At 56.6% G+C, this 26,726-nt stretch overlaps 1 protein-coding gene across 1 annotated transcript in view; it reads right to left on the bottom strand.

The window, feature by feature from the left end:
• The window catches only part of LOC144731157 (stabilin-2-like), a 66,946-nt gene that overhangs the window by 17,762 nt on the left and 22,458 nt on the right, over window positions 1-26,726 (bottom strand). The window contains exons 18-28 of the mRNA XM_078612122.1: window positions 14,005-14,094; window positions 11,357-11,553; window positions 9,202-9,258; window positions 8,446-8,572; window positions 7,446-7,595; window positions 6,269-6,374; window positions 5,751-5,858; window positions 4,504-4,697; window positions 3,515-3,659; window positions 2,691-2,824; window positions 1,835-2,000 (exon numbers count right to left, since the gene is read on the bottom strand). Coding sequence (XP_078468248.1) covers window positions 1,835-2,000; window positions 2,691-2,824; window positions 3,515-3,659; window positions 4,504-4,697; window positions 5,751-5,858; window positions 6,269-6,374; window positions 7,446-7,595; window positions 8,446-8,572; window positions 9,202-9,258; window positions 11,357-11,553; window positions 14,005-14,094 — 1,474 coding nt within the window. The remainder of the gene's footprint in view (window positions 1-1,834; window positions 2,001-2,690; window positions 2,825-3,514; window positions 3,660-4,503; window positions 4,698-5,750; window positions 5,859-6,268; window positions 6,375-7,445; window positions 7,596-8,445; window positions 8,573-9,201; window positions 9,259-11,356; window positions 11,554-14,004; window positions 14,095-26,726) is intronic.

The raw sequence follows: 26,726 nt of genomic DNA, 5'->3' as shown, positions 1-26,726 counted from the left end.
TATGAGAGGCTCAAGCAGGTCCTGTGGCGTCTCAGGATAAGCTGCCATGGCCAGCTCCAGCACCGCACCCCTGAACGCCACGGGCGACTCCTCTGGTGCTCGTTGTCGTTGAGCGAATCGCCGATGCGCATCATCTGGTGGCTCATAAGCATCGGCCATTTCTTGAAAAACACCACATAAAGTTGCCTTCTTATCGGTCGCTATGGAACGGAAGAATCGGACAGATTCGTCGTCCAGGAGAGTCGGCAACACCTCCAAAGCCTCCGCATCGGTCCATCTTGCTGTGCGTACCGCCGCCAAGAAGCGGCAGGCGAACGCGCTCCAGTCCCCACCGACGGAAAATTCTTTAACCGTTGTAAGGTGGCGACTCCGACTCCTCTTCCCGCCGTCTTCCAATGGTGGTGGTTGTGATGGCAAATTCAAAATGGCGTCGGCCCGCGGCGTGGCCAAGATGGCGGTTTGGCGCCACGGAGCGCGCAAAATGGCGGCCTCTTGCCGCGTGGGCAATGGCGGCGGCAGGACAGGCAACGTGGCGGCCCACGGAGCACCACTTGCATCATCCATCGTCCCTGGCGCGACGAGATGGCATAGATGCGCCAGGACGTCCTTAAGTGCCTCCAGTTGCACCGCCATCGCTTGCCATCGTTGATCCGCGTCTGATGATGTCGACGGACCCGCCAACCCGCCAACATCCTCCACTCCCGTTCCCGTGGTCGCCTCAGCCTGGCTCTCCTCCACCACCCCAACAGGATCCGTGGTTGGAGGGAGTTCGTCGTCGTCGGACGAAGAAGCCGATGCAGGCGCCGGATTAACTTTCTTCCTCACTTGTTTCGACATGCCGTTGCACTTCCGACACCAGTGTAACAAACGACTGGACCACGATGTCTGGCTCAGTGTCCTTTATTATTCGGTTCGTGCTGTACACCCACACGGCTGTCTTTACTCTGTAGCTTCTCCACGGTGCTGACTCCAATGTCGGCCCGATCCACAACAGCAGCTCCGCTGCTGTTTCTCTCACACAGCCCCCCTTGGCTGTACTCGCTGCTGCTCTTCTCCCTCCGCAGCTCTCACAGCTTCTTGCTCTCTCTCTCTCTCTCCGCAGCTCCTCCTGGCAGCCACACCGCTGCCTCTAACAAGCAGCCCCCTCTCTCTCTCTCTCCGCAGCTCCTCCTGGCAGCCACACCGCTGCCTCTAACACGCAGCCCTCCTGGCTGTCTCCTCCCCAGCTGCACACCACTCCGCAGCTTCCTCTTATCTTCGGGGTTGGCTCCCGATGGCCGTCGGCGCCCCCCCCCCTCTCCACACTTGCCCGCGTGGCCTCACTCTTTTCCGCTCACACCCCGACTGACTTCCCCTTCCGGTTTACCCGCTTAAAGCCCCGAACCTTCCCCCCACGTCACATGACTCCACCCCCCGTGACGTCACATCCGGAAGGTCGCTTACGCCCGCATTACACACGTACACCCGCACACTCAGGCACCCACAAACCCACACGCGCATGCAAAAAAAACAAAGTTCTCCCGTATAGCCTTAACAGACTGTAGGGGCAAGTGCTGTTACACGAGGGGGTGGGTGGCCAGCACCACGCCCGACCGCCTTTGTCTCCCCAGTGGCGATGTTTGCTACACATCACACCAGGTACTCATTTGAGGCTGAGTCGACCTAGCGGAGGCCCAGGACCGGTTCGTATAATCGAACCCGGGTCGCCGGGTTCATAGCGCAGCTCAGCGCTAACCGCTGCACCGCCGCTCCCCCACACACACGCACACGCTCCCCACGCACACACACACACATACGCACACATGCACATACCCACACGCACACACGCACGCACCTTTGACGCGGAAGCAGTAGACGTCCCAGAGTTCGCTCTGGTTGAGCCGCTCCCCGTAGTCCACGACGCCCACGACCCCGAGGCCGCAGCGCTTGCTCGGGTAGATGGTGGGGTAGCCGGCCCGCCCGCCCGCCAGCCAGCCCACGGAGCACAGGTGCAGGCCCACCTACGCACAGACAAAGGTCCCCCGCGTAGCCTCGACGGATTGCAGGAGCAAGTGCCGTTTGCGCCAACGGAACTTGCGAAGGCCGGCACGGCGCACGGGGTGGGGGTTTGTGGCCGGAACCACGCCCGGCCGCCTTTGTCTCCCCGGTAGCTGTGTTTCAGCGTGCGTACCTGCTGTGCGGTAGACAGCTGTCTGTGTCCCCGTGTGTCTCAGCGTGCGTACCTGCTGTGCGGCAGATAGCCGCCTGTGTCCCCGTGTGTCACCGCGTGCGTACCTGCTGTGCGGCAGACAGCCGCCTGTGTCCCCGTGTGTCACCGCGTGCGTACCTGCTGTGCGGCAGACAGCCGCCTGTGTCCCCGTGTGTCACCGCGTGCGTACCTGCTGTGCGGCAGACAGCCGCCTGTGTCCCCGTGTGTCTCAGCGTGCGTACCTGCTGTGTGGCAGACAGCCGCCTGTGTCCCCGTGTGTCTCAGCGTGCGTACCTGCTGTGCGGCAGACAGCTGCCTGTGTCCCCGTGTGTCTCAGCGTGCGTACCTGCTGTGCGGCAGACAGCTGCCTGTGTCCCCGTGTGTCTCAGCGTGCGTACCTGCTGTGCGGCAGACAGCTGTCTGTGTCCCCGTGTGTCTCAGCGTGCGTACCTGCTGTGCGGCAGACAGCTACCTGTGTCCCCGTGTGTCTCAGCGTGCGTACCTGCTGTGCGGCAGACAGCTGGCTGAAGGTGGCGATGGTCGCCCCCTGTGATGCGCACGCCTCCTCCGCTTGTGTGCGGTTCAGAAGGTACTGCCCCTTGACGGAGCGCACGTGGGACACACCGGCCACTCCCTCTACGGGGGGGGAAGGGCAGCAGGGGGGCAGCCAGGGGGCAGGTCGCATCTCGCCGTCAGTGCACTTGCTATTCAGGCGACCACTAAGGCAGGCGCTGTGTCTCGCAGACGATACTCGCGAGGCGGTACAATACGATGAGACGCGACGCCCTCTCACAACTGAGCAACCGGCGGTGTCACCGCTCGAACCGTGGTGAGCGGCAGCTCGGGCGGTGACGCCACGACCCTGCTGCTCCCCGGGACGACGTCCTCACAGGCCACCGGTACGCGCAGCATTCACCGGGGCGGCCCGCTGGTTCCGCACCGCCAATCTCTGGCCGGCGTGCTCACTCTAGAGCGGGGCCCGGAGTCCTCCTCCTCCTCCCTCCTCCGCGCGGAACCCGCACACCCGCTCACCCGCCCACCCACCCACCCACATGCTCACCCGCTCACCCGCACACCCACATGCTCACCCCGCTCACCCGCTCACCCGCTCACCCGCTCACCCGCTCACCCGCCACCCCGCACACCCGCTCACCCGCCCACCCACATGCTCACCCCGCTCACCCCGCTCACCCGCCCACCCGCTCACCCGCCCACCCGCTCACCCCGCCCACCCGCCCACCCGCTAACCCGCTCACCCCGCTCACCCGCCCACCCACATGCTCACCCGCTCACCCCGCCCGCCCACCCGCTGACCCGCACGCTCACCCGCGTGGTGGAGGTCGGTGCAGGTGGCGTCTGGGTGGCACCGTCCGTTGTCCACCAGGCAGCGGTCGATTGGCGGCGCCGCCACGGGCAGGCACTGCTCCCCGTTGCCCACGAAGCCGGCGCCGCACGTGCATCGCCGCTTGTTCTGCACCACCACCATCACCACCACCCCCATCACCACCACCACCACCACCCCCATCACCACCACCCCCACCACCACCACCCCCCACCACCGCCACCACCACCACCACCACCACCACCCCCCACCACCACCACCCCCACCACCACCACCCCCACCACCGCCACCACCACCACCACCCCCATCACCACCACCACCCCCACCACCACCACCACCACCCCCACCACCACCAGCCCCGGGCACGCAAAGGCAAAGGATCCCCCGCGTGACCTTTAACGGCGGGGCCATGGATGCAAGTGCACGGTTGACTACGTACGGTGCGAAAGAAGCTCAACGTACCCGGAGAAAACCAAAACCAAAACCCGTGAGGTGGTAGTGGGGGCGGGAGTAGCGCAAGTCAACGGGGCTAGCGTCTGGGCGCAAGCCAGCGTCTGGGTGCAAGCTAGTGTCTGGGTGCAAGCTAGCGTCTGGGCGCAAGCTAGCGTCTGGGCGCAAGCTAGAGTCTGGGTGCAGGCTAGCGTCTGGGTGCAAGCTAGCGTCTGGGTGCAAGCTAGTGCCTGGGTGCAAGCTAGCGTCTGGGTGCAAGCTCGCGTCTGGGTGCAAGCTAGCGTCTGGGTGCAGGCTAGTGTCTGGGTGCAAGCTAGCGTCTAGGTGCAAGCTAGAGTCTGGGTGCAAGCTAGCGTCTGGGTGCAAGCTAGCGTCTGGGTGCAAGCTAGCGTCTGGGTGCAAGCTAGCGTCTGGGTGGAAGCTAGTGTCTGGGTGCAAGCTAGCGTCTGGGTGCAAGCTAGCGTCTGGGTGCAAGCTAGCGTCTGGGTGCAAGCTAGCGTCTGGGCGCGTGCCCGCGTCTCACCGGTCCCGTCATGGTGCACGCCGCGTTCTCGCTGCACCCTCCGTTGTTGTCGTTTGCGCAGCGGTCCTGCCAGCGGCACACGCGCCCGTCGCCCTCGTAGCCCGTGCGGCAGCGGCACTCCACCTTCGTGCCCTTCTGGTAGCAGCCGGCCCACTTGTGGCAGCCGCCGTTGGCCTGCTTGCACAGGCTCACCACTGGCTCGCGCCCACGGGGAGACGGGGCGAGGGGTGAAGCCGTCATCGCCCGTCTCGTTTGTGTCGCTCGTCCGCCCCGTTTGTACCGTCCGTCCTGTTAGTTCCCGTCCTGTTAGTATCAACCGTTCTGTTAGTATCGTCTTGTGTGTACCATCCTGTTAGTCGTGTCCTGTTACTACCGTCCTGTTAGTATCAACCGTCCTGTTAGTATCAACCGTCCTGTTAGTACCGTCTTGTTTGTACCATCCTGTTAGTCGTGTCCTGTTACTACCGTCCTGTTAGTATCAACCGTCCTGTTAGTATCAACCGTCCTGTTAGTACCGTCTTGTTTGTACCATCCTGTTAGTCATGTCCTGTTACTACCGTCCTGTTAGTACCGTCTTGTGTGTACCATCCTGTTAGTATCAACCATCCTGTTAGTTCCCATCCTTTAGTATCAACCATCCTGTTACTACCGTCTTGTGTGTACCATCCTGTTAGTACCGTCCTGTTAGTATCAACCGTCCTGTTAGTATCGTCTTGTGTGTACCATCCTGTTAGTCGTGTCCTGTTACTACCGTCCTGTTAGTATCAACCATCCTGTTAGTACTGTCCTGTTAGTATCAACCGTCCTGTTAGTACCGTCTTGTGTGTACCATCCTGTTAGTACCGTCTTGTTTGTACCATCCTGTTAGTTCCCGTCTTGTTAGTTCCCATCCTGTTAGTATCAACCATCCTGTTAGTACCGTTCTGTTAGCACAGTACCGTCCGCCCTGTTCCTACAGTTCGTCCTGTTAGTTCCCATCCTGGTAGTATCAACCATCCTGCTAGTACTGTCTTGTTTGTACCATCCTGTTAGTCGTGTCCTGTTAGTACTGTCCCGTTAGTACCGTATTGTTAGTCACGTCCTGTTCGTACTGCCCATGCTGTTAGTATCGTCTGTCCTGTTACTACCGTCCTGTGAGTACCATCTGTCCTGTTAGTACCGTCCTGTGAGTACGATCTGTCCTGTTAGTACCGTCCTGTTAGTACTATCCATGCGTCCGTCTCCCCGGAGGCAGCAGCGGAACTCACGCTTGCAGGAGACTCCATCGCCCTCGTACACCGGCTTGCAGATGCACGTGCTGTTGTCCCGGCAAATTGCGTTCTTGTGGCACGCGGGGACGCACACCGGCTTCCGGGCTGCGTGCACACGTGGAGGGGGAGGTCAGGATGAGGAGGTCAGAGGTCAGAGGTGAGCGAACCACATTCACCCGGAACGAGCGAGAATCTGGCTGAGATCTGCCGGTGGTCACGTGCCGTCACGGATAATCACTTGAGTCGTGTCCGTGCGGCCGCTGTGCCCGGGTCTGTACGCCTGTGTGTCTGTGTGTAGTCGGTGTGTCTGTGTGTAGTCGGTGTGTCTGTGTGTGTGTGTCCGCGTGTCATCAGTGTGTCTGTGTGTAGTCGGTGTGTCTGTGGGTCCGCGTGTCGTTGGTGTGTCTGCGTGTCTGTGTGTCGTCGGTGTGTCTGTGTGTCTGTGTGTCGGTGTGTCTGTGTGTCTGTGTGTCCGCATGTCGTCGGTGTGTTTGTGTGTCGTGGGCGGTTCTCACCGAGCTTGGTGTCGCATCGCTTGCCGGTCCACCCCTCGGCACAGAAGCACGACCCGCTACCCCGCCACACCCTCGTCACACGTGCCCGTGGCACTGCACATGCACGCTGAGACACGGCACACACCCCGTGACACACCGTGACACACCGTGACACACCGTGACACACCGCCACGAACCTACCTGTGAGTGACACGGCGAGTGAGTGACACCGCAAGTGAGTGAACGACATGGAAAGTGAACGAGCGACGCGGCAAGTGAGTGACCTGGTGAGTGAGTGACACAGCGAGCGAGTGACACGGCGAGTGAGTGACACGGCGAGTGAGTGACACGGCGAGTGAGCGACACCGCAAGTGAGTGAGCGACATGGAAAGTGAACGAGGAATATGGCGAGTGAGTGACACGGCGAGTGAGTGACACGGCGAGTGAGTGACACGGCGAGTGAGCGACACCGCAAGTGAGTGAGCGACATGGAAAGTGAACGAGGAATATGGCGAGTGAGTGACACGGCGAGTGAGTGACACGGCGAGTGAGTGACACGGCGAGTGAGCGACACGGCGAGTGAGCGACACGGCGAGTGAGCGACACGGCGAGTGAGTGACATGGAAAGTGAACGAGGAACACGGCGAGTGAGTGACACGGCGAGTGAGTGACACGGCGAGTGAGTGACACGGCGAGTGAGTGACACGGCGAGTGAGTGACACGGCGAGTGAGCGACACGGCGAGCGAGCGACACGGTGAGTGAGTGACACGGCAGTTGAGCGACACGGCGAGTGAGTGACACGGCGAGCGAGCGACACGGCGAGCGAGCGACACGGCGAGTGAGCGACACGGCGAGTGAGTGACACGGCGAGTGAGCGACACGGCGAGTGAGCGACACGGCGAGTGAGTGACACGGCGAGTGAGCGACACGGCGAGCGAGCGACACGGCGAGTGAGCGACACGGCGAGTGAGTGACACGGCGAGTGAGCGACACCGCGGTTGAGCGACACGGCGAGCGAGCGACACGGTGAGTGAGTGACACGGCGGTTGAGCGACACGGCGAGTGAGTGACACGGCGAGCGAGCGACACGGCGAGCGAGCGACACGGCGAGTGACACGGCGAATGACACGGCGAGTGAGCGACACCGCGAGCGAGCGACACGGCGAGCGAGCGCCACGGCGGTTGAGCGCCACGTACGTTTGCAGGAGGGCCCGTATCTCCCGGGCGTGCACTCCTCGCACGCGGTGCCGTTGAAGGCGGCCTGGCAGCGGCACGTGCCGCTCCCCGCCGAGCCGTCCTCGCACACGCCGCGGCGGCCGCACGGCCCCGCCGCTCCGCCGGGGCACGCTGAAGCGCACGCAACACAGCCAAAGGTCCCCCGCGTAGCCTTTAGCGGACAGTCGGGGCAAGTGCCGTCGGCGAACTTTGTCTCCCCGGGACACCCACTTGAGGCCGAGTCGACACGGGGGAGGCCCAGGGCCGGTTGAGATAATCTGCGCCGGTGTCGGCCGTGAGCGGGAATCGAACTCGGGTAGCGCAGCCTCCTAACCGCTGTGCCACCACTCCCCCACACGACAACGACAACCGCCGCCTTACGCCACCAAGCAGCGGCGACGTCACCCGTGCCAGGCTAGGTGCACCTTGAGACAAGCACGTGAGGCGTCAAAGGCTCTCACTGCTGCCAGGGAGGGTCACGGGACAGCCCCCCAGCTGCTGTGGGTTGACTGCTGGACACGGCTGGCCGATGTACCGCCGATGCCAACTCCCCACATTGCCCACGCACACAAAGACAAAGATCCCCCGCTACACTGCCACTCCCCGTGCCCACGCACGTACGCACACAGGCACGCACACACGCACACACACACACACACGCACACACACACACGCACGCACACACACACACACGCTCACACACATGCGCACACGCACACACACAGGTGCACACACACGTGCGCACACACACGCACACACACGCACACACACGTGCACACACACACGCGCTCACACACACGCTCACACACACACACGCACACACGCTCACACACACACACGCGCACACACACACGCTCACACGCACACACGCTCACACACACACACACGCTCACACACACACACACACACGCTCACACACACATGCACACACACACGCTCACACACACATGCACACACACGCGCGCGCTCGCGTGCCACTCACGCCGGCAGTCCCGGCCGTAGAAGCCGGCGCAGCACTGCTGGTGCCACACGGAGAGGGCGCAGTCGCGGCGGCAGCCGTCTCGCTGCGCGCCGAACAGCGAGCGGTAGGAGCAGCGCACGAACTCGTCCTGGGGCACGGGGGGGGGGGGGGGGCAAGGGGGTGGGGAGGACGAGGGTGGGGGGGGACAACATTGGGCCCCATTCTTCTCTGATGTCTCCATAGGCTGTAGTTGTACTGTGCGCACACTCACACACTCACAAGCGTACACACGCACACACGCTCACACACTCACACTCACACGCTCACACGCACACGCTCACACTCACATGCTCACACACGCCCGCGCTTACACTCACACGCTCACACTCACATGCTCACACTCACACACTCACTCACACACGCTCACACGCTCACACTCAAACGCTCACACGCTCGCACGCTCACACTCACACGCTCACACTCACACGCTCACACGCTTACACTCACACTCACACGCTCACACTCACACGCTCACACGCTCACACGCTCACACTCACATGCTCACACGCTCACACACTCACACTCACACGCTCACACGCTCACGCTCACACGCTCACACGCTCACACTCACATGCTCACACACACACAGACACACACACAGACACACAGACACACACACAGACACACACAGACACACAGACACACACAGACACACACACAGACACGCACACACACATACACTGACACACACAGACACACGCGCTCACTCCCACCGACCTTCGACTTGGTTGACCCTGGACATGGCGGCAATCGAGCGCAGTTCCCACAGTCTCCCTGGAGCATCCATGGTCCCGGCACAGGAACGTGGGAAAGGTGGGTGGGGGTGGGTGGGTGGGTGGGTGGGTGGAAGGTAGAGGACGGACGGGTGACCGATGTACCGGTCAGCTCAATCGCAGGGTCACAGCCCCCACACTGCCCACCCACCCACCCGCCTACCCACCCACTCACTCACCTGCCCACCCACCCAGTCACCCACCCACCCGCCTATCCACCCACTCACTCACCTGCCCACCCACCCACTCAGTCACCTGCCCACCCACCCACTCACTCACCTGCCCACCCACCCAGTCACCCACCTGCCTACCCACCCACTCAGTCACCTGCCTACCCACCCACTCACTCACCTGCCCACCCACCCACACACCCACCCACCTGCCTGCCCACCCACTCACTCACCTGCCCACCCACCCACTCACTCACCTGCCTACCCACCCACTCACCCACCTGCTTACCCACCCACTCACTCACCTGCCCACCCACCCACTCACCCGCCTGCCCACCCACTCACTCACCTGCCCACCCACTCTCTCACCCACCTGCCTACCCACCCACTCACCCACCCACCCACTCACCCACCCGCCTACCCACCCACTCACCCACCTGCCTACCCACCTGCCTACCCACCTGCCTACCCACTCACTCACCCACCCACTCACCCACCTGCCTACCCACCCACTCACCCACCCGCCTACCCACCCACTCACCCACCCGCCTACCCACCCACTCACCCGCCTGCCCACCCACCCAGTCAATCACCTGCCTACCCACCCACTCACCCACCTGCCTACCCACCCACTCACCCACCTGCCTACCCACCCACTCACCCACCCGCCTACCCACCCACTCACCCACCTGCCTACCCACCCACTCACCCACCTGCCTACCCACCCACTCACCGACCTGCCTACCCACCCACTCACCCACCTGCCTACCCACCCACTCACCCACCCGCCTACCCACCCAGTCATCCACCTGCCTACCCACCCAGTCAGTCACCTGCCCACACACCCAGTCAGTCACCTGCCTACCCACCCACTCACCCACCTGCCTACCCACCCACTCACCCACCCGCCTACCCACCCAGTCATCCACCTGCCTACCCACCCAGTCAGTCACCTGCCCACCCACCCAGTCATCCACTACTCCACCCACTCACCTATCGAGCGACCCACCCACTCGCCCACGTATCTATGGCCTAACTTTTCTACACCTGCTGACTCACCTGCCCACTCACCCACTCGCCCACTCACCTATCTAGTCAAGACAAAGATCCCCCGTATAGCCTCAACATACTTTTGGGGCAAGTGCTAACAGCGAGCACCGGCACGGCACCAGCACCACACCCGGCCGCCTTTGTCTCCCCAGTGGCGATGTTTACGCATCATACCAGGTACTCATTTGAGGCTCAGTAAACCTAGGGGAGGCCCAGGACCGGTTCAGATATTCATCATTGGTGTTGGTGGCCATGAGCGGGAATTTAACTCGGGTCTCTGGGTTTATGGGTTCGTAGCGCAGCGCGTTAACCGCTGCACCACCACTCCCCGTCTATATAGCCATCCACCAGCTCACCTGCCCACCTGCCCACCCGCCCGACCACACGCTCACCCACCCACCCACTCACCCACCCACTCAACCGCCCGCTCACCCACCCGCTCACCCGCCCGCTCATCCGCCCGCTCACCCGCCCGCTCACCCAGCCGCTCACCCGCCCGCTCACCCGCCCGCTCACCCGCCCGCTCACCCGCCCGCTCACCCAGCCGCTCACCCCGCCCGCTCACCCGCCCGCTCACCCGCCCGCTCACCCGGCCGCTCACCCCGCCCGCTCACCCGCCCGCTCACCCAGCCGCTCACCCAGCCGCTCACCCGCCCGCTCACCCGCCCGCTCACCCGCCCGCTCACCCGCCCGCTCACCCGCCCGCTCACCCGCCCACCCACCCGCCCGCTCACCAACCCGCTCAACAACCCGTTCACCCGCCCGCTCACCCAGCCGCTCACCCACCCGCTCACCCACCCACCCACTCACCCACCCACGCACCCGCCCGCTCACCAACCCGCTCACCAACCCGCTCACCCGCCCCACCCGCCCGCTCACCCGCGTGACCACCCACTGTGCCGCCCCTCCACGCGCCGCGCGGCGCCCACCTTGATGTCGATGGTGGTGAAGACGTCGCAGCGTCCCCCGACGCTGGGCGGCTGCAGCAGCGCGTCGAGGCCGTACAGCAGCCCCCCGTCAAACTCGAGCGCACGCCGCACGATGCGGGCGCTCCCCTCGTTCACGAAGAGCTCGCCCTGCGCGCACGCGCAGACAAAGATCCCCCGTGTAGCCCACGCGCGCCCGTGGGGCAAGTGCTGGTGCACGCGAGTGTGAGTGGGCGAGTTGAGTGGGCGAGTAAGCGAGTGAGCGAGCTGAAAAGTGTTCGCTTTAAAATAATCCGTGCTGGTGCTGGTGGTAGTGGTGCTGGTGGTGCTGCTGCTGGTGGTGGTGCTGGTGCTAGTGGTGGTGGTGCTGGTGGTAGTGGTGCTGGTGGTGGTGCTGGTGGTGGTGGTGCTGGTGCTAGTGGTGGTGGTGCTGGTGGTGGTTGTGCTGGTGGTGGTGGCGGTGCTGGTGGTGTTATAATCATCATCTCAACTTGTCCCACGCTGCTCACAGAGAGCGACGACTATTTCAACGAGACTATCTCGACTATTTTTTAATTTTACCAGGTAAGGCCCACTGAGCTCTGTAGCTCTTGTTCAGAAAGAGACCCGGCCAAAAATGAGAGCCGAACGAAGTGGCTTATCATCAAGTGGGAATTTATAGCAGCCAAATATTCCTAAATGCGCGACGTTGCTTTTGAATGTGGAGGGAAAAACCGGCGGACCTGGATAAAAATCCACGTGACCATGGGGAGAGAGACACGCAAACTCCAAATATACAGCAGCAGGCGTCAAGATCGGGATCGAATCCACGATCTCCTGTATACCAGGCGAGGTAGTTAACATCTCCTAGCTACCGTGGTGATGATAAGAGAGAGAGACACACAAACTCCAAATATACAGCAGCAGGCGTCAGGATCGTGATCGAACCCACGACCTCCTGTATAGAAGGTGAGGCTGTTAACATCTCGCCTGGCTGCGCTACGAACCCAGTCACCCGAGTTCAATTCCCGTTCACGGCCACCACCATCATCGGTGCCAGGAGGAAGAATCAAAGATGAGCAGCAGCAGCCACGTGGTGGCGAGGAGCTGGCGCGAAATTCCCCATCACCACAAAGCTCTGCGGTCCTCTACATATGAAGGTGTTGTCGGCCAATTAGTGAGTGGTTATACACGTGAGAGGAAGCCGGAGCACCCGGAGAAAACCAACGCGTGCGAAGGGGGGCAACGCTCGATCCCATACGGGTGGAGCAGGTGGGGTCCACATCTTGCCGTGCCGCCGTCTCCTGGCAGAGCCAGGGGTAGGGCTCTTCCTCGACGCCCACACACGGGGAAAGCGAGTTTCACAACACCATCCGTGCGTGGTCCACCAACCCTCGCTGCTGCCTTCACAGCGCTGGATCACTACAGGTGGCCACCACGTGCTGTGTAGCCACCACCAGTACCAGTACCACCGCCACCACCGCCATCAACAACAACAACAACAACCCTTCTTCTTGGTTCTTTCGGTAAAGTCACGTAGAATGGAAATAATAAAATAATAAAAATAAAACATAATAAAATAATCCTCTTGATATGCAAATTATTTTGTCAAGGCGCTCTTCCTCCTCCCTCCCAGCTTAAATAGACGCTCCAAGCCTGGGGTGTGTCATTCAGTCTTCTCGACAGACCTGTTCTTCACCTGAGGACGGCTGCTTGCGTTGTGGCCGAAACGTCGTGAGAATGATTTCATTATGTTTAATTTGTATTATTTTATTATTTACATTCTACGTGACTTTACCGAAAGAACCAAGAAGATGAATCCCTGCAGTCACGAAAGCTTTAAATCGAAACACAACAACCGCCTATCGCCACTAAGTGGCGGTGACGTCACCACGGCACTATGTGCATGTTGAGGCCACGTGAAGTGTCGAACAGCCCGCTGGCAGGAGGTCACGGGGCAGACCCAGCATGTGCCACGGGTCGACCGACTGAGATGAGTGGCCGATGCACCACCTCTGCCCCCTACTGTGTCAACTTGCTGTGCTTTAGCCACCCGGCGCTCCGCACGTTGTTGTGAGCGTCGCTCCTCCGCCCTCCGTTGTTGTTGGAGGCCTATCTTGACACCGCTGGTACCAGTCATCGGCAAGTCCACTCAGCTCCACATCCTCTAGTGCCACATCAGTCCATCTCTTCTCTAGCCCGTGCTGCGCCCGTTTAGCCCCCCTATCCGGCCGAATAAAAGCTGTTAAATAATGTGGGAGGCACCAGAGGACATCCCTGTCACACCCCAAGGTGAACAGGGAATGGCTCCGACTCCCGGCCACGTAGCTTTACCCGGGCCCGCTCACCATCATGAAGGTCATTAATGATCGTGAGAAGAGGGTCGGGGACTCCGAAAGCACAAAGAACAACCCAGAGCCCGGGCCTACTTAATGGTATCATAGTCCTTGACCAGGTCAATAAAGCCATCACCACCTCCACTACAACCACCACCACCACCGCCACAACCACCGCCGCCACCACCGACCGCTCCTGGTGCCGCCGCTCTGCGAGTCGGCGTCCGTGCGACGTGGGTAGCCGCGCCGGTGACCGGCGAGGGTTCGGCGCTGGCGGCCCTCTCACCGTGGCGTTGGACGTGGAGCAGGAGAAGGAGATCTCGGAGCCTTGCATGGTCAAGAGCGGCCCCACCGTCGGCATGTCGGATGCCAGCACCTGCTCGCGCCGGCCAGGAGGTGCGGGGGGAGGGGCGGGGGGAGGGGCGGGGGGAGGGGCGGGGGGAGGGGCGGGGGGGAGGGGCGGGGGGAGGGGCGGGGGGAGGGGCGGGGGGAGGGGCGGGGGGGAGGGGCGGGGTGAGGGGCGGGGTGGGGGGGGGAGGAGAAGGAGATGAACACCAGGGACCGGGGCACGAGCGCCAGTGAGAAGGGTGGCGGCGGCTCCGGGACCACGGGAACGACTCCGGCGCTGAAGATGAAGTAACGGCGATGAAGCAGGGAGATCGGCGCGAGGATGGAGCGCGCCACGGGGGACGTACGTATGTACGTGTGTGTGTTGAACTTCTTTTGCACCGTACGTAGTCAAACGTGCCAATCGGAGGTGCGTGGGGGGGGGGGGGGCGAAAGGACAGCAAACTAAGCACAAAGAAAATGAGTTTTAAATCTCGAAGATTTAAAAGCGGCTCCCTAATATCGCAAGGAAGAGAGCGTTCCAGACGGCCGCAGCAGCGCATCTGAAATCGCCGCGCGATGCGGCGACCGCCGTCTTTGTTCGACGGCCAGCAGCCAAAAGCCGCCGCCGCTGCTGCTGCTGCCGCTGCTGCTGCTGCCGCTGCTGTTGCCGCTGCTGCTGCTGCTGCTGCCGCTGCTGCTGCGAGGACGACCGGAGGTCGTGCGGTGATGGTCTCTAGCTCCTTGACGAGATCGGAATCGTCGAAGCCCCGAGAGTGAATGGACGGCGGTCCGGACGTGGGGACGATCGCGTGGGGACGATCGCGTGGGGAGCGATCGCAGTGTGCACGCAGGCCGGGGTACGGGGACACGGTGCAGACACGCGGGGGGACGAGGGGAACCGCGGGTCAGCGGAGAGCATGGTGGGTGACAAGAGAGGTAGTGGTGACGGGAATGGTGGTGGCGGTGGCAGTGATAAGGGTGGTATTTGCAGTGGTCGCAATGATGATGACAATGACACCGATGATGATGATGATGATGAAGCTCTTGACGATAAATAATGATGCTAATAAAGACGACGATGACCATAACACCATTCACGATGAGGATGATGAGCATGACGATGGCGATGATGTTGTTGTTTACGTTGCCGTTTACAATGACGCCGTTTGCAATGACGCGTTTGCAATGACGCCGTTCGCAATGACGCCGTTTACAATGACGCCGTTTGCAATGACGCCGTTCGCAATGACGCGTTTGCAATGACGCGTTTACAATGACGCCGTTTGCAATGACGCGTTTGCAATGACGCGTTTACAATGACGCCGTTTGCAATGACGCCGTTTGCAATGACGCGTTTACAATGACGCCGTTTGCAATGACGCGTTTGCAATGACGCGTTTACAATGACGCCGTTTGCAATGACGCCGTTCGCAATGACGCGTTTACAATGACGCCGTTTGCAATGACGCGTTTGCAATGACGCCGTTTGCAATGACGCCGTTTGCAATGACGCCGTTTACAATGACGCCGTTTGAAATGACGCATTTGCAATGACGCGTTTACAATGACGCCGTTTGCAATGACGCGTTTGCAATGACGCGTTTACAATGACGCCGTTTGAAATGACGCATTTGCAATGACGCGTTTACAATGACGCCGTTTGCAATGACGCGTTTGCAATGACGCGTTTACAATGACGCCGTTTGCAATGACGCCGTTTACAATGACGCCGTTTGAAATGACGCCGTTTGCAATGACGCCGTTCGCAATGACGCCGTTTGAAATGACGCATTTGCAATGACGCGTTTGCAATGACGCGTTTACAATGACGCCGTTTGCAATGACGCCGTTCGCAATGACGCCGTTCGCAATGACGCCGTTTGAAATGACGCATTTGCAATGACGCGTTTGCAATGACGCCGTTTGCAATGACGCCGTTCGCAATGACGCCGTTTGAAATGACGCATTTGCAATGACGCGTTTGCAATGACGCGTTTACAATGACGCCGTTTGCAATGACGCCGTTCGCAATGACGCCGTTCGCAATGACGCCGTTCGCAATGACGCCGTTCGCAATGACGCCGTTCGCAATGACGCGTTTACATTTACGCCATTTGCAATGACGCCGTTTGCAATAACGCGTTTGCAATGACGCGTTTACAATGACGCCGTTTGCAATGACGCCGTTTGCAATGACGACGTTCGCAATGACGCCGTTCGCAATGACGCGTTTACAATGACGCCGTTTGCAATGACGCCGTTTGCAATGACGCCGTTTGCAATGACGCCATTTGCAATAACGCCGCTCGCAATGACGCCGTTCGCAATGACGCGTTTGCAATGACGCGTTTACAATGCCGCCGTTTGCAATGACGCGTTTGCAATGACGCGTTTACAATGACGCCGTTTGCAATGACGCTGTTCGCAATGACGCCATTTGCAATGACGCCGTTTGCAATGACGCGTTTACAATGACGCCGTTTGCAATGACGCCGTTTGCAATGACGCCGTTTGCAATGACGCCGTTCGCAATGACGCCGTTCGCAATGACGCCGTTTGCAATGACGCGTTTACAATGACGCCGTTTGCAATGACGCCGTTCGCAATGACGCGTTTACAATGACGCCGTTTGCAATGACGCCGTTCGCAATGACGCGTTTACAATGACGCCGTTTGCAATGACGCCGTTCGCAATGACGCGTTTACAATGATGCCGTTCGCAATGACGCGTTTACAATGACGCCGTTTGCAATGACGCCGTTTGCAATGACGCCGTTTGCAATGACGCCGTTTGCAATGACGCCGTTTGCAATGACGCCGTTCGCAATGACGCGTTTACAATGACGCCGTTTGCAATGACGCCGTTTGCAATGACGCCGTTTGCAATGACGCCGTTTGCAATGACGCCGTTTGCAATGACGCCGTTCGCAATGACGCCGTTTACAATGACGCCGTTTGCAATGACGCCGTTCGCAATGACGCCGTTTGCAATGACGCCGTTTGCAATGACGCCGTTTGCAATGACGCCGTTTGCAATGACGCCGTTTGCAATGACGCCGCTCGCAATGACGCGTTTACAATGACGCCGTTTGCAATGACGCCGTTTGCAATGACGCCGCTCGCAATGACGCGTTTACAATGACGCCGTTTGCAATGACGCGTTTACAATGACGCCGTTTGCAATGACGCCGCTCGCAATGACGCGTTTACAATGACGCCGTTTGCAATGACGCGTTTACAATGACGCCGTTTGCAATGACGCCGCTCGCAATGACGCGTTTGCAATGACGCGTTTACAATGACGCCGTTTGCAATGACGCCGTTCGCAATGACGCCGTTCGCAATGACGCCGTTTGCAATGACGTGTTTACAATGACGCGTTTACAATGACGCCGTTTGCAATGACGCGTTTACAATGACGCCGTTTGCAATGATGCCGTTTGCAATGACGCGTTTACAATGACGCCGTTTGCAATGACGCCGTTTACAATGACGCGTTTACAATGACGCCGTTTGCAATGACGCCGTTTGCAATGACGCGTTTACAATGACGCGTTTACAATGACGCCGTTTGCAATGACGCCGTTTGCAATGACGCCGTTTACAATGACGCCGTTTGCAATGACGCCGTTTGCAATGACGCGTTTACAATGACGCCGTTTGCAATGACGCCGTTTGCAATGACGCCGTTTACAATGACGCGTTTACAATGACGCCGTTTACAATGACGCCGTTTACAATGACGCGTTTACAATGACGCCGTTTACAATGATGCCGTTTGCAATGACGCCGTTTGCAATGACGCCGTTTACAATGACGCCGTTTACAATGACGCCGTTTACAATGACGCCGTTTACAATGACGCCGTTTACAATGACGCCGTTTACAATGACGCCGTTTACAATGACGCCGTTTGCAATGACGCCGTTTACAATGATGCCGTTTGCAATGACGCCGTTTGCAATGACGCCGTTTACAATGACGCGTTTACAATGACGCCGTTTACAATGACGCCGTTTACAATGACGCGTTTACAATGACGCGTTTACAATGACGCCGTTTACAATGACGCCGTTTGCAATGACGCCGTTTACAATGACGCCGTTTACAATGACGCCGTTTACAATGACGCCGTTTGCAATGACGCCGTTTACAATGACGCCGTTTACAATGACGCCGTTTACAATGATGCCGTTTGCAATGACGCCGTTTGCAATGACGCCGTTTACAATGACGCGTTTACAATGACGCCGTTTACAATGACGCCGTTTACAATGACGCGTTTACAATGACGCGTTTACAATGACGCCGTTTACAATGACGCCGTTTACAATGACGCGTTTACAATGACGCCGTTTACAATGACGCCGTTTACAATGACGCGTTTACAATGACGCGTTTACAATGACGCCGTTTACAATGACGCCGTTTGCAATGACGCCGTTTACAATGACGCGTTTACAATGACGCGTTTACAATGACGCGTTTACAATGACGCCGTTTACAATGATGCCGTTTGCAATGACGCCGTTTACAATGACGCGTTTACAATGATGCCGTTTACAATGACGCCGTTTGCAATGACGCCGTTTGCAATGACGCCGTTTGCAATGACGCCGTTTACAATGACGCGTTTACAATGACGCCGTTTGCAATGATGCCGTTTGCAATGACGCGTTTACAATGACGCCGTTTACAATGACGCGTTTACAATGACGCGTTTACAATGACGCGTTTACAATGACGCCGTTTGCAATGACGCCGTTTGCAATGACGCGTTTACAATGACGCCGTTTGCAATGACGCGTTTACAATGACGCCGTTTACAATGACGCGTTTACAATGACGCGTTTACAATGACGCCGTTTACAATGACGCCGTTTACAATGACGCCGTTTGCAATGACGCCGTTTGCAATGACGCCGTTTACAATGACGCCGTTTACAATGACGCCGTTTACAATGACGCCGTTTACAATGACGCCGTTTGCAATGACGCCGTTTACAATGACGCCGTTTGCAATGACGCGTTTACAATGACGCGTTTACAATGACGCCGTTTACAATGACGCCGTTTGCAATGACGCGTTTACAATGACGCGTTTACAATGACGCGTTTACAATGACGCCGTTTGCAATGACGCCGTTTGCAATGACGCCGTTTACAATGACGCGTTTACAATGACGCGTTTACAATGACGCCGTTTACAATGACGCCGTTTACAATGACGCCGTTTGCAATGACGCGTTTACAATGACGCCGTTTACAATGATGCCGTTTGCAATGACGCGTTTACAATGACGCCGTTTACAATGACGCGTTTACAATGACGCGTTTACAATGACGCCGTTTACAATGACGCCGTTTACAATGACGCCGTTTGCAATGACGCCGTTTACAATGACGCCGTTTGCAATGACGCGTTTACAATGACGCGTTTACAATGACGCCGTTTACAATGACGCCGTTTGCAATGACGCGTTTACAATGACGCCGTTTGCAATGACGCGTTTACAATGACGCCGTTTGCAATGACGCGTTTACAATGACGCCGTTTACAATGACGCCGTTTACAATGACGCCGTTTGCAATGATGCCGTTTGCAATGACGCGTTTACAATGACGCGTTTACAATGACGCCGTTTACAATGACGCCGTTTGCAATGACGCCGTTTACAATGATGCCGTTTGCAATGACGCGTTTACAATGACGCGTTTACAATGACGCCGTTTGCAATGATGCCGTTTGCAATGACGCGTTTACAATGACGCGTTTACAATGACGCCGTTTGCAATGATGCCGTTTGCAATGACGCGTTTACAATGACGCCGTTTGCAATGACGCCGTTTGCAATGACGCCGTTTACAATGACGCGTTTACAATGACGCCGTTTGCAATGATGCCGTTTGCAATGACGCGTTTACAATGACGCCGTTTGCAATGACGCCGTTTGCAATGACGCCGTTTGCAATGACGCCGTTTACAATGACGCCGTTTGCAATGACGCCGTTTACAATGACGCGTTTACAATGACGCGTTTACAATGACGCGTTTACAATGACGCCGTTTGCAATGACGCCGTTTGCAATGACGCCGTTTACAATGACGCCGTTTGCAATGACGCCGTTTGCAATGACGCCGTTTACAATGACGCCGTTTGCAATGACGCCGTTTGCAATGACGCCGTTTACAATGACGCGTTTACAATGACGCCGTTTGCAATGACGCCGTTTACAATGACGCCGTTTGCAATGACGCCGTTTGCAATGACGCCGTTTGCAATGACGCGTTTACAATGACGCCGTTTGCAATGACGCCGTTTGCAATGACGCCGTTTGCAATGACGCGTTTGCAATGACGCCGTTTGCAATGACGCCGTTTGCAATGACGCCGTTTGCAATGACGCCGTTTGCAATGACGCCGTTTGCAATGACGCCGTTTGCAATGACGCGTTTACAATGACGCCGTTTACAATGACGCCGTTTGCAATGACGCCGTTTGCAATGACGCGTTTACAATGACGCCGTTTGCAATGACGCCGTTTGCAATGACGCCGTTTACAATGACGCCGTTTACAATGACGCCGTTTACAATGACGCCGTTTGCAATGACGCCGTTTGCAATGACGCCGTTTGCAATGACGCGTTTACAATGACGCCGTTTGCAATGACGCCGTTTGCAATGACGCCGTTTACAATGACGCCGTTTACAATGACGCCGTTTGCAATGACGCCGTTTGCAATGACGCCGTTTACAATGACGCGTTTGCAATGACGCCGTTTGCAATGACGCCGTTTGCAATGACGCGTTTGCAATGACGCCGTTTGCAATGACGCCGTTTGCAATGACGCCGTTTGCAATGACGCCGTTTACAATGACGCCGTTTACAATGACGCCGTTTGCAATGACGCCGTTTACAATGACGCCGTTTGCAATGACGCCGTTTGCAATGACGCCGTTTACAATGACGCCGTTTACAATGACGCCGTTTGCAATGACGCCGTTTACAATGACGCCGTTTACAATGACGCCGTTTGCAATGACGCCGTTTGCAATGACGCGTTTACAATGACGCCGTTTGCAATGACGCCGTTTGCAATGACGCCGTTTACAATGACGCCGTTTACAATGACGCCGTTTGCAATGACGCCGTTTGCAATGACGCCGTTTACAATGACGCCGTTTACAATGACGCCGTTTACAATGACGCCGTTTACAATGACGCCGTTTGCAATGACGCCGTTTGCAATGACGCCGTTTGCAATGACGCGTTTACAATGACGCCGTTTGCAATGACGCCGTTTGCAATGACGCCGTTTGCAATGACGCGTTTGCAATGACGCCGTTTGCAATGACGCCGTTTGCAATGACGCCGTTTGCAATGACGCCGTTTGCAATGACGCCGTTTGCAATGATGCCGTTTGCAATGACGCGTTTACAATGACGCCGTTTGCAATGATGCCGTTTGCAATGACGCCGTTTACAATGACGCGTTTACAATGACGCCGTTTGCAATGACGCCGTTTGCAATGACGCCGTTTGCAATGACGCCGTTTGCAATGACGCCGTTTGCAATGACGCCGTTTACAATGACGCCGTTTGCAATGACGCCGTTTACAATGACGCCGTTTACAATGACGCCGTTTACAATGATGCCGTTTACAATGACGCCGTTTACAATGACGCCGTTTACAATGACGCCGTTTGCAATGACGCCGTTTGCAATGACGCCGTTTGCAATGACGCCGTTTGCAATGATGCCGTTTACAATGACGCCGTTTACAATGACGCCGTTTACAATGACGCCGTTTGCAATGACGCCGTTTACAATGACGCCGTTTGCAATGACGCCGTTTGCAATGACGCCGTTTGCAATGACGCCGTTTACAATGACGCCGTTTGCAATGACGCCGTTTGCAATGACGCCGTTTACAATGACGCCGTTTGCAATGACGCCGTTTACAATGACGCCGTTTGCAATGATGCCGTTTGCAATGACGCCGTTTGCAATGACGCCGTTTGCAATGATGCCGTTTGCAATGACGCCGTTTGCAATGACGCCGTTTACAATGACGCCGTTTGCAATGATGCCGTTTGCAATGACGCCGTTTGCAATGACGCCGTTTGCAATGACGCCGTTTACAATGACGCCGTTTGCAATGACGCCGTTTGCAATGACGCCGTTTACAATGATGCCGTTTGCAATGACGCCGTTTGCAATGACGCCGTTTACAATGACGCCGTTTGCAATGACGCCGTTTACAATGATGCCGTTTACAATGACGCCGTTTACAATGACGCCGTTTACAATGATGCCGTTTACAATGATGCCGTTTGCAATGACGCCGTTTACAATGACGCCGTTTACAATGATGCCGTTTACAATGATGCCGTTTGCAATGACGCCGTTTACAATGACGCCGTTTACAATGACGCCGTTTACAATGATGCCGTTTACAATGATGCCGTTTACAATGACGCCGTTTACAATGACGCCGTTTACAATGATGCCGTTTACAATGACGCCGTTTACAATGACGCCGTTTACAATGACGCCGTTTACAATGATGCCGTTTACAATGACGCCGTTTACAATGACGCCGTTTACAATGACGCCGTTTACAATGACGCCGTTTACAATGACGCCGTTTACAATGACGCCGTTTACAATGACGCCGTTTACAATGACGCCGTTTACAATGACGCCGTTTACAATGACGCCGTTTACAATGACGCGTTTACAATGACGCCGTTTACAATGACGCCGTTTGCAATGATGCCGTTTGCAATGACGCGTTTACAATGACGCCGTTTACAATGACGCCGTTTACAATGACGCCGTTTGCAATGACGCGTTTACAATGACGCCGTTTACAATGACGCCGTTTACAATGACGCCGTTTACAATGACGCGTTTACAATGACGCCGTTTACAATGACGCCGTTTGCAATGACGCGTTTACAATGACGCCGTTTACAATGACGCGTTTACAATGACGCCGTTTGCAATGACGCCGTTTGCAATGACGCGTTTACAATGACGCCGTTTACAATGACGCCGTTTGCAATGACGCGTTTACAATGACGCGTTTACAATGACGCCGTTTACAATGACGCCGTTTGCAATGACGCGTTTACAATGACGCGTTTACAATGACGCGTTTACAATGACGCCGTTTACAATGACGCCGTTTACAATGACGCCGTTTGCAATGATGCCGTTCGCAATGACGCGTTTACAATGACGCGTTTACAATGACGCCGTTTACAATGACGCCGTTTGCAATGACGCCGTTTGCAATGACGCCGTTTACAATGATGCCGTTCGCAATGACGCGTTTACAATGACGCGTTTACAATGACGCCGTTTACAATGATGCCGTTTACAATGACGCGTTTACAATGACGCGTTTACAATGACGCCGTTTACAATGACGCCGTTTGCAATGATGCCGTTCGCAATGACGCGTTTACAATGACGCGTTTACAATGACGCCGTTTACAATGACGCGTTTACAATGACGCCGTTTACAATGACGCCGTTTGCAATGATGCCGTTCGCAATGACGCGTTTACAATGACGCCGTTTGCAATGACGCCGTTTACAATGACGCGTTTACAATGACGCGTTTACAATGACGCCGTTTACAATGACGCGTTTACAATGACGCGTTTACAATGACGCGTTTACAATGACGCGTTTACAATGACGCGTTTACAATGACGCGTTTACAATGACGCCGTTTACAATGACGCCGTTTACAATGATGCCGTTTGCAATGACGCCGTTTACAATGACGCGTTTACAATGACGCCGTTTGCAATGACGCCGTTTACAATGATGCCGTTTGCAATGACGCGTTTACAATGACGCGTTTACAATGACGCCGTTTGCAATGACGCCGTTTGCAATGATGCCGTTTGCAATGACGCGTTTACAATGACGCGTTTACAATGACGCCGTTTACAATGACGCCGTTTACAATGATGCCGTTTACAATGACGCGTTTACAATGACGCCGTTTGCAATGACGCCGTTTGCAATGATGCCGTTTGCAATGACGCGTTTACAATGATGCCGTTTACAATGACGCGTTTACAATGACGCCGTTTGCAATGACGCCGTTTGCAATGATGCCGTTTGCAATGACGCCGTTTACAATGACGCCGTTTGCAATGACGCCGTTCGCAATGACGCCGTTCGCAATGACGCCGTTTGCAATGACGCCGTTTACAATGACGCGTTTACAATGATGCCGTTTACAATGACGCCGTTTACAATGACGCCGTTTGCAATGACGCCGTTTACAATGACGCGTTTACAATGACGCCGTTTACAATGACGCGTTTACAATGACGCCGTTTGCAATGACGCCGTTTGCAATGACGCCGTTTGCAATGACGCGTTTACAATGACGCCGTTTGCAATGACGCCGTTTACAATGACGCCGTTTACAATGACGCGTTTACAATGACGCCGTTTGCAATGACGCCGTTTGCAATGACGCCGTTTGCAATGACGCCGTTTACAATGACGCGTTTACAATGATGCCGTTTACAATGACGCGTTTACAATGACGCCGTTTGCAATGACGCCGTTTGCAATGACGCCGTTTGCAATGACGCGTTTACAATGACGCCGTTTGCAATGACGCGTTTACAATGACGCCGTTTGCAATGATGCCGTTTGCAATGACGCGTTTACAATGACGCGTTTACAATGACGCCGTTTGCAATGACGCGTTTACAATGACGCCGTTCGCAATGACGCCGTTCGCAATGACGCCGTTCGCAATGACGCGTTTACAATGACGCCGTTTGCAATGATGCCGTTTGCAATGACGCGTTTACAATGACGCGTTTACAATGACGCCGTTTGCAATGACGCGTTTACAATGACGCCGTTTGCAATGACGCCGTTCGCAATGACGCCGTTCGCAATGACGCCGTTCGCAATGACGCCGTTCGCAATGACGCCGTTCGCAATGACGCGTTGGCAATGACGCCGTTTGCAATGACGCCGTTCGCAATGACGCGTTTACAATGACGCGTTTACAATGACGCCGTTTGCAATGACGCCGTTCGCAATGACGCCGTTCGCAATGACGCGTTTACAATGACGCCGTTTGCAATGACGCCGTTTGCAATGACGCGTTGGCAATGACGCCGTTTACAATGACGCCGTTCGCAATGACGCCGTTCGCAATGACGCCGTTCGCAATGACGCCGTTTGCAATGACGCCGTTCGCAATGACGCGTTTACAATGACGCGTTTACAATGACGCCGTTTACAATGACGCCGTTTGCAATGATGCCGTTTGCAATGACGCGTTTACAATGACGCGTTTACAATGACGCCGTTTGCAATGACGCCGTTTACAATGACGCCGTTTGCAATGACGCCGTTCGCAATGACGCCGTTCGCAATGACGCCGTTCGCAATGACGCCGTTCGCAATGACGCCGTTCGCAATGACGCGTTGGCAATGACGCCGTTTGCAATGACGCCGTTCGCAATGACGCGTTTACAATGACGCGTTTACAATGACGCCGTTTGCAATGACGCGTTTACAATGACGCGTTTACAATGACGCCGTTCGCAATGACGCCGTTCGCAATGACGCGTTTACAATGACGCCGTTTGCAACGACGCCGTTCGCAATGACGCGTTTACAATGACGCCGTTTGCAATGACGCCGTTTGCAATGACGCGTTTACAATGACGCCGTTTGCAATGACGCGTTTACAATGACGCCGTTCGCAATGACGCCGTTTACAATGACGCCGTTTGCAATGACGCCGTTTGCAATGACGCCGTTCGCAATGACGCCGTTCGCAATGACGCGTTGGCAATGACGCCGTTTGCAATGACGCCGTTCGCAATGACGCGTTTACAATGACGCGTTTACAATGACGCCGTTCGCAATGACGCCGTTCGCAATGACGCGTTTACAATGACGCCGTTTGCAATGACGCGTTTACAATGACGCCGTTTGCAATGATGCCGTTTGCAATGACGCGTTTACAATGACGCGTTTACAATGACGCCGTTTGCAATGACGCGTTTACAATGACGCCGTTCGCAATGACGCCGTTCGCAATGACGCCGTTCGCAATGACGCGTTTACAATGACGCCGTTTGCAATGATGCCGTTTGCAATGACGCGTTTACAATGACGCGTTTACAATGACGCCGTTTGCAATGACGCGTTTACAATGACGCCGTTTGCAATGACGCCGTTCGCAATGACGCCGTTCGCAATGACGCCGTTCGCAATGACGCCGTTCGCAATGACGCCGTTCGCAATGACGCGTTGGCAATGACGCCGTTTGCAATGACGCCGTTCGCAATGACGCGTTTACAATGACGCGTTTACAATGACGCCGTTTGCAATGACGCCGTTCGCAATGACGCCGTTCGCAATGACGCGTTTACAATGACGCCGTTTGCAATGACGCCGTTTGCAATGACGCGTTGGCAATGACGCCGTTTACAATGACGCCGTTCGCAATGACGCCGTTCGCAATGACGCCGTTCGCAATGACGCGTTGGCAATGACGCCGTTTGCAATGACGCCGTTCGCAATGACGCCGTTCGCAATGACGCGTTTACAATGACGCCGTTCGCAATGACGCCGTTCGCAATGACGCGTTTACAATGACGCCGTTTGCAATGAC

This window comes from Lampetra planeri, chromosome 38 (assembly GCF_965212315.1).
Source record: "Lampetra planeri chromosome 38, kcLamPlan1.2.h2, whole genome shotgun sequence".
Lineage (NCBI taxonomy): Eukaryota > Metazoa > Chordata > Hyperoartia > Petromyzontiformes > Petromyzontidae > Lampetra > Lampetra planeri.
The sequence above is the reverse complement of the archived record's forward strand: the minus strand, read 5'-3'. Positions and strand labels throughout refer to the sequence as shown.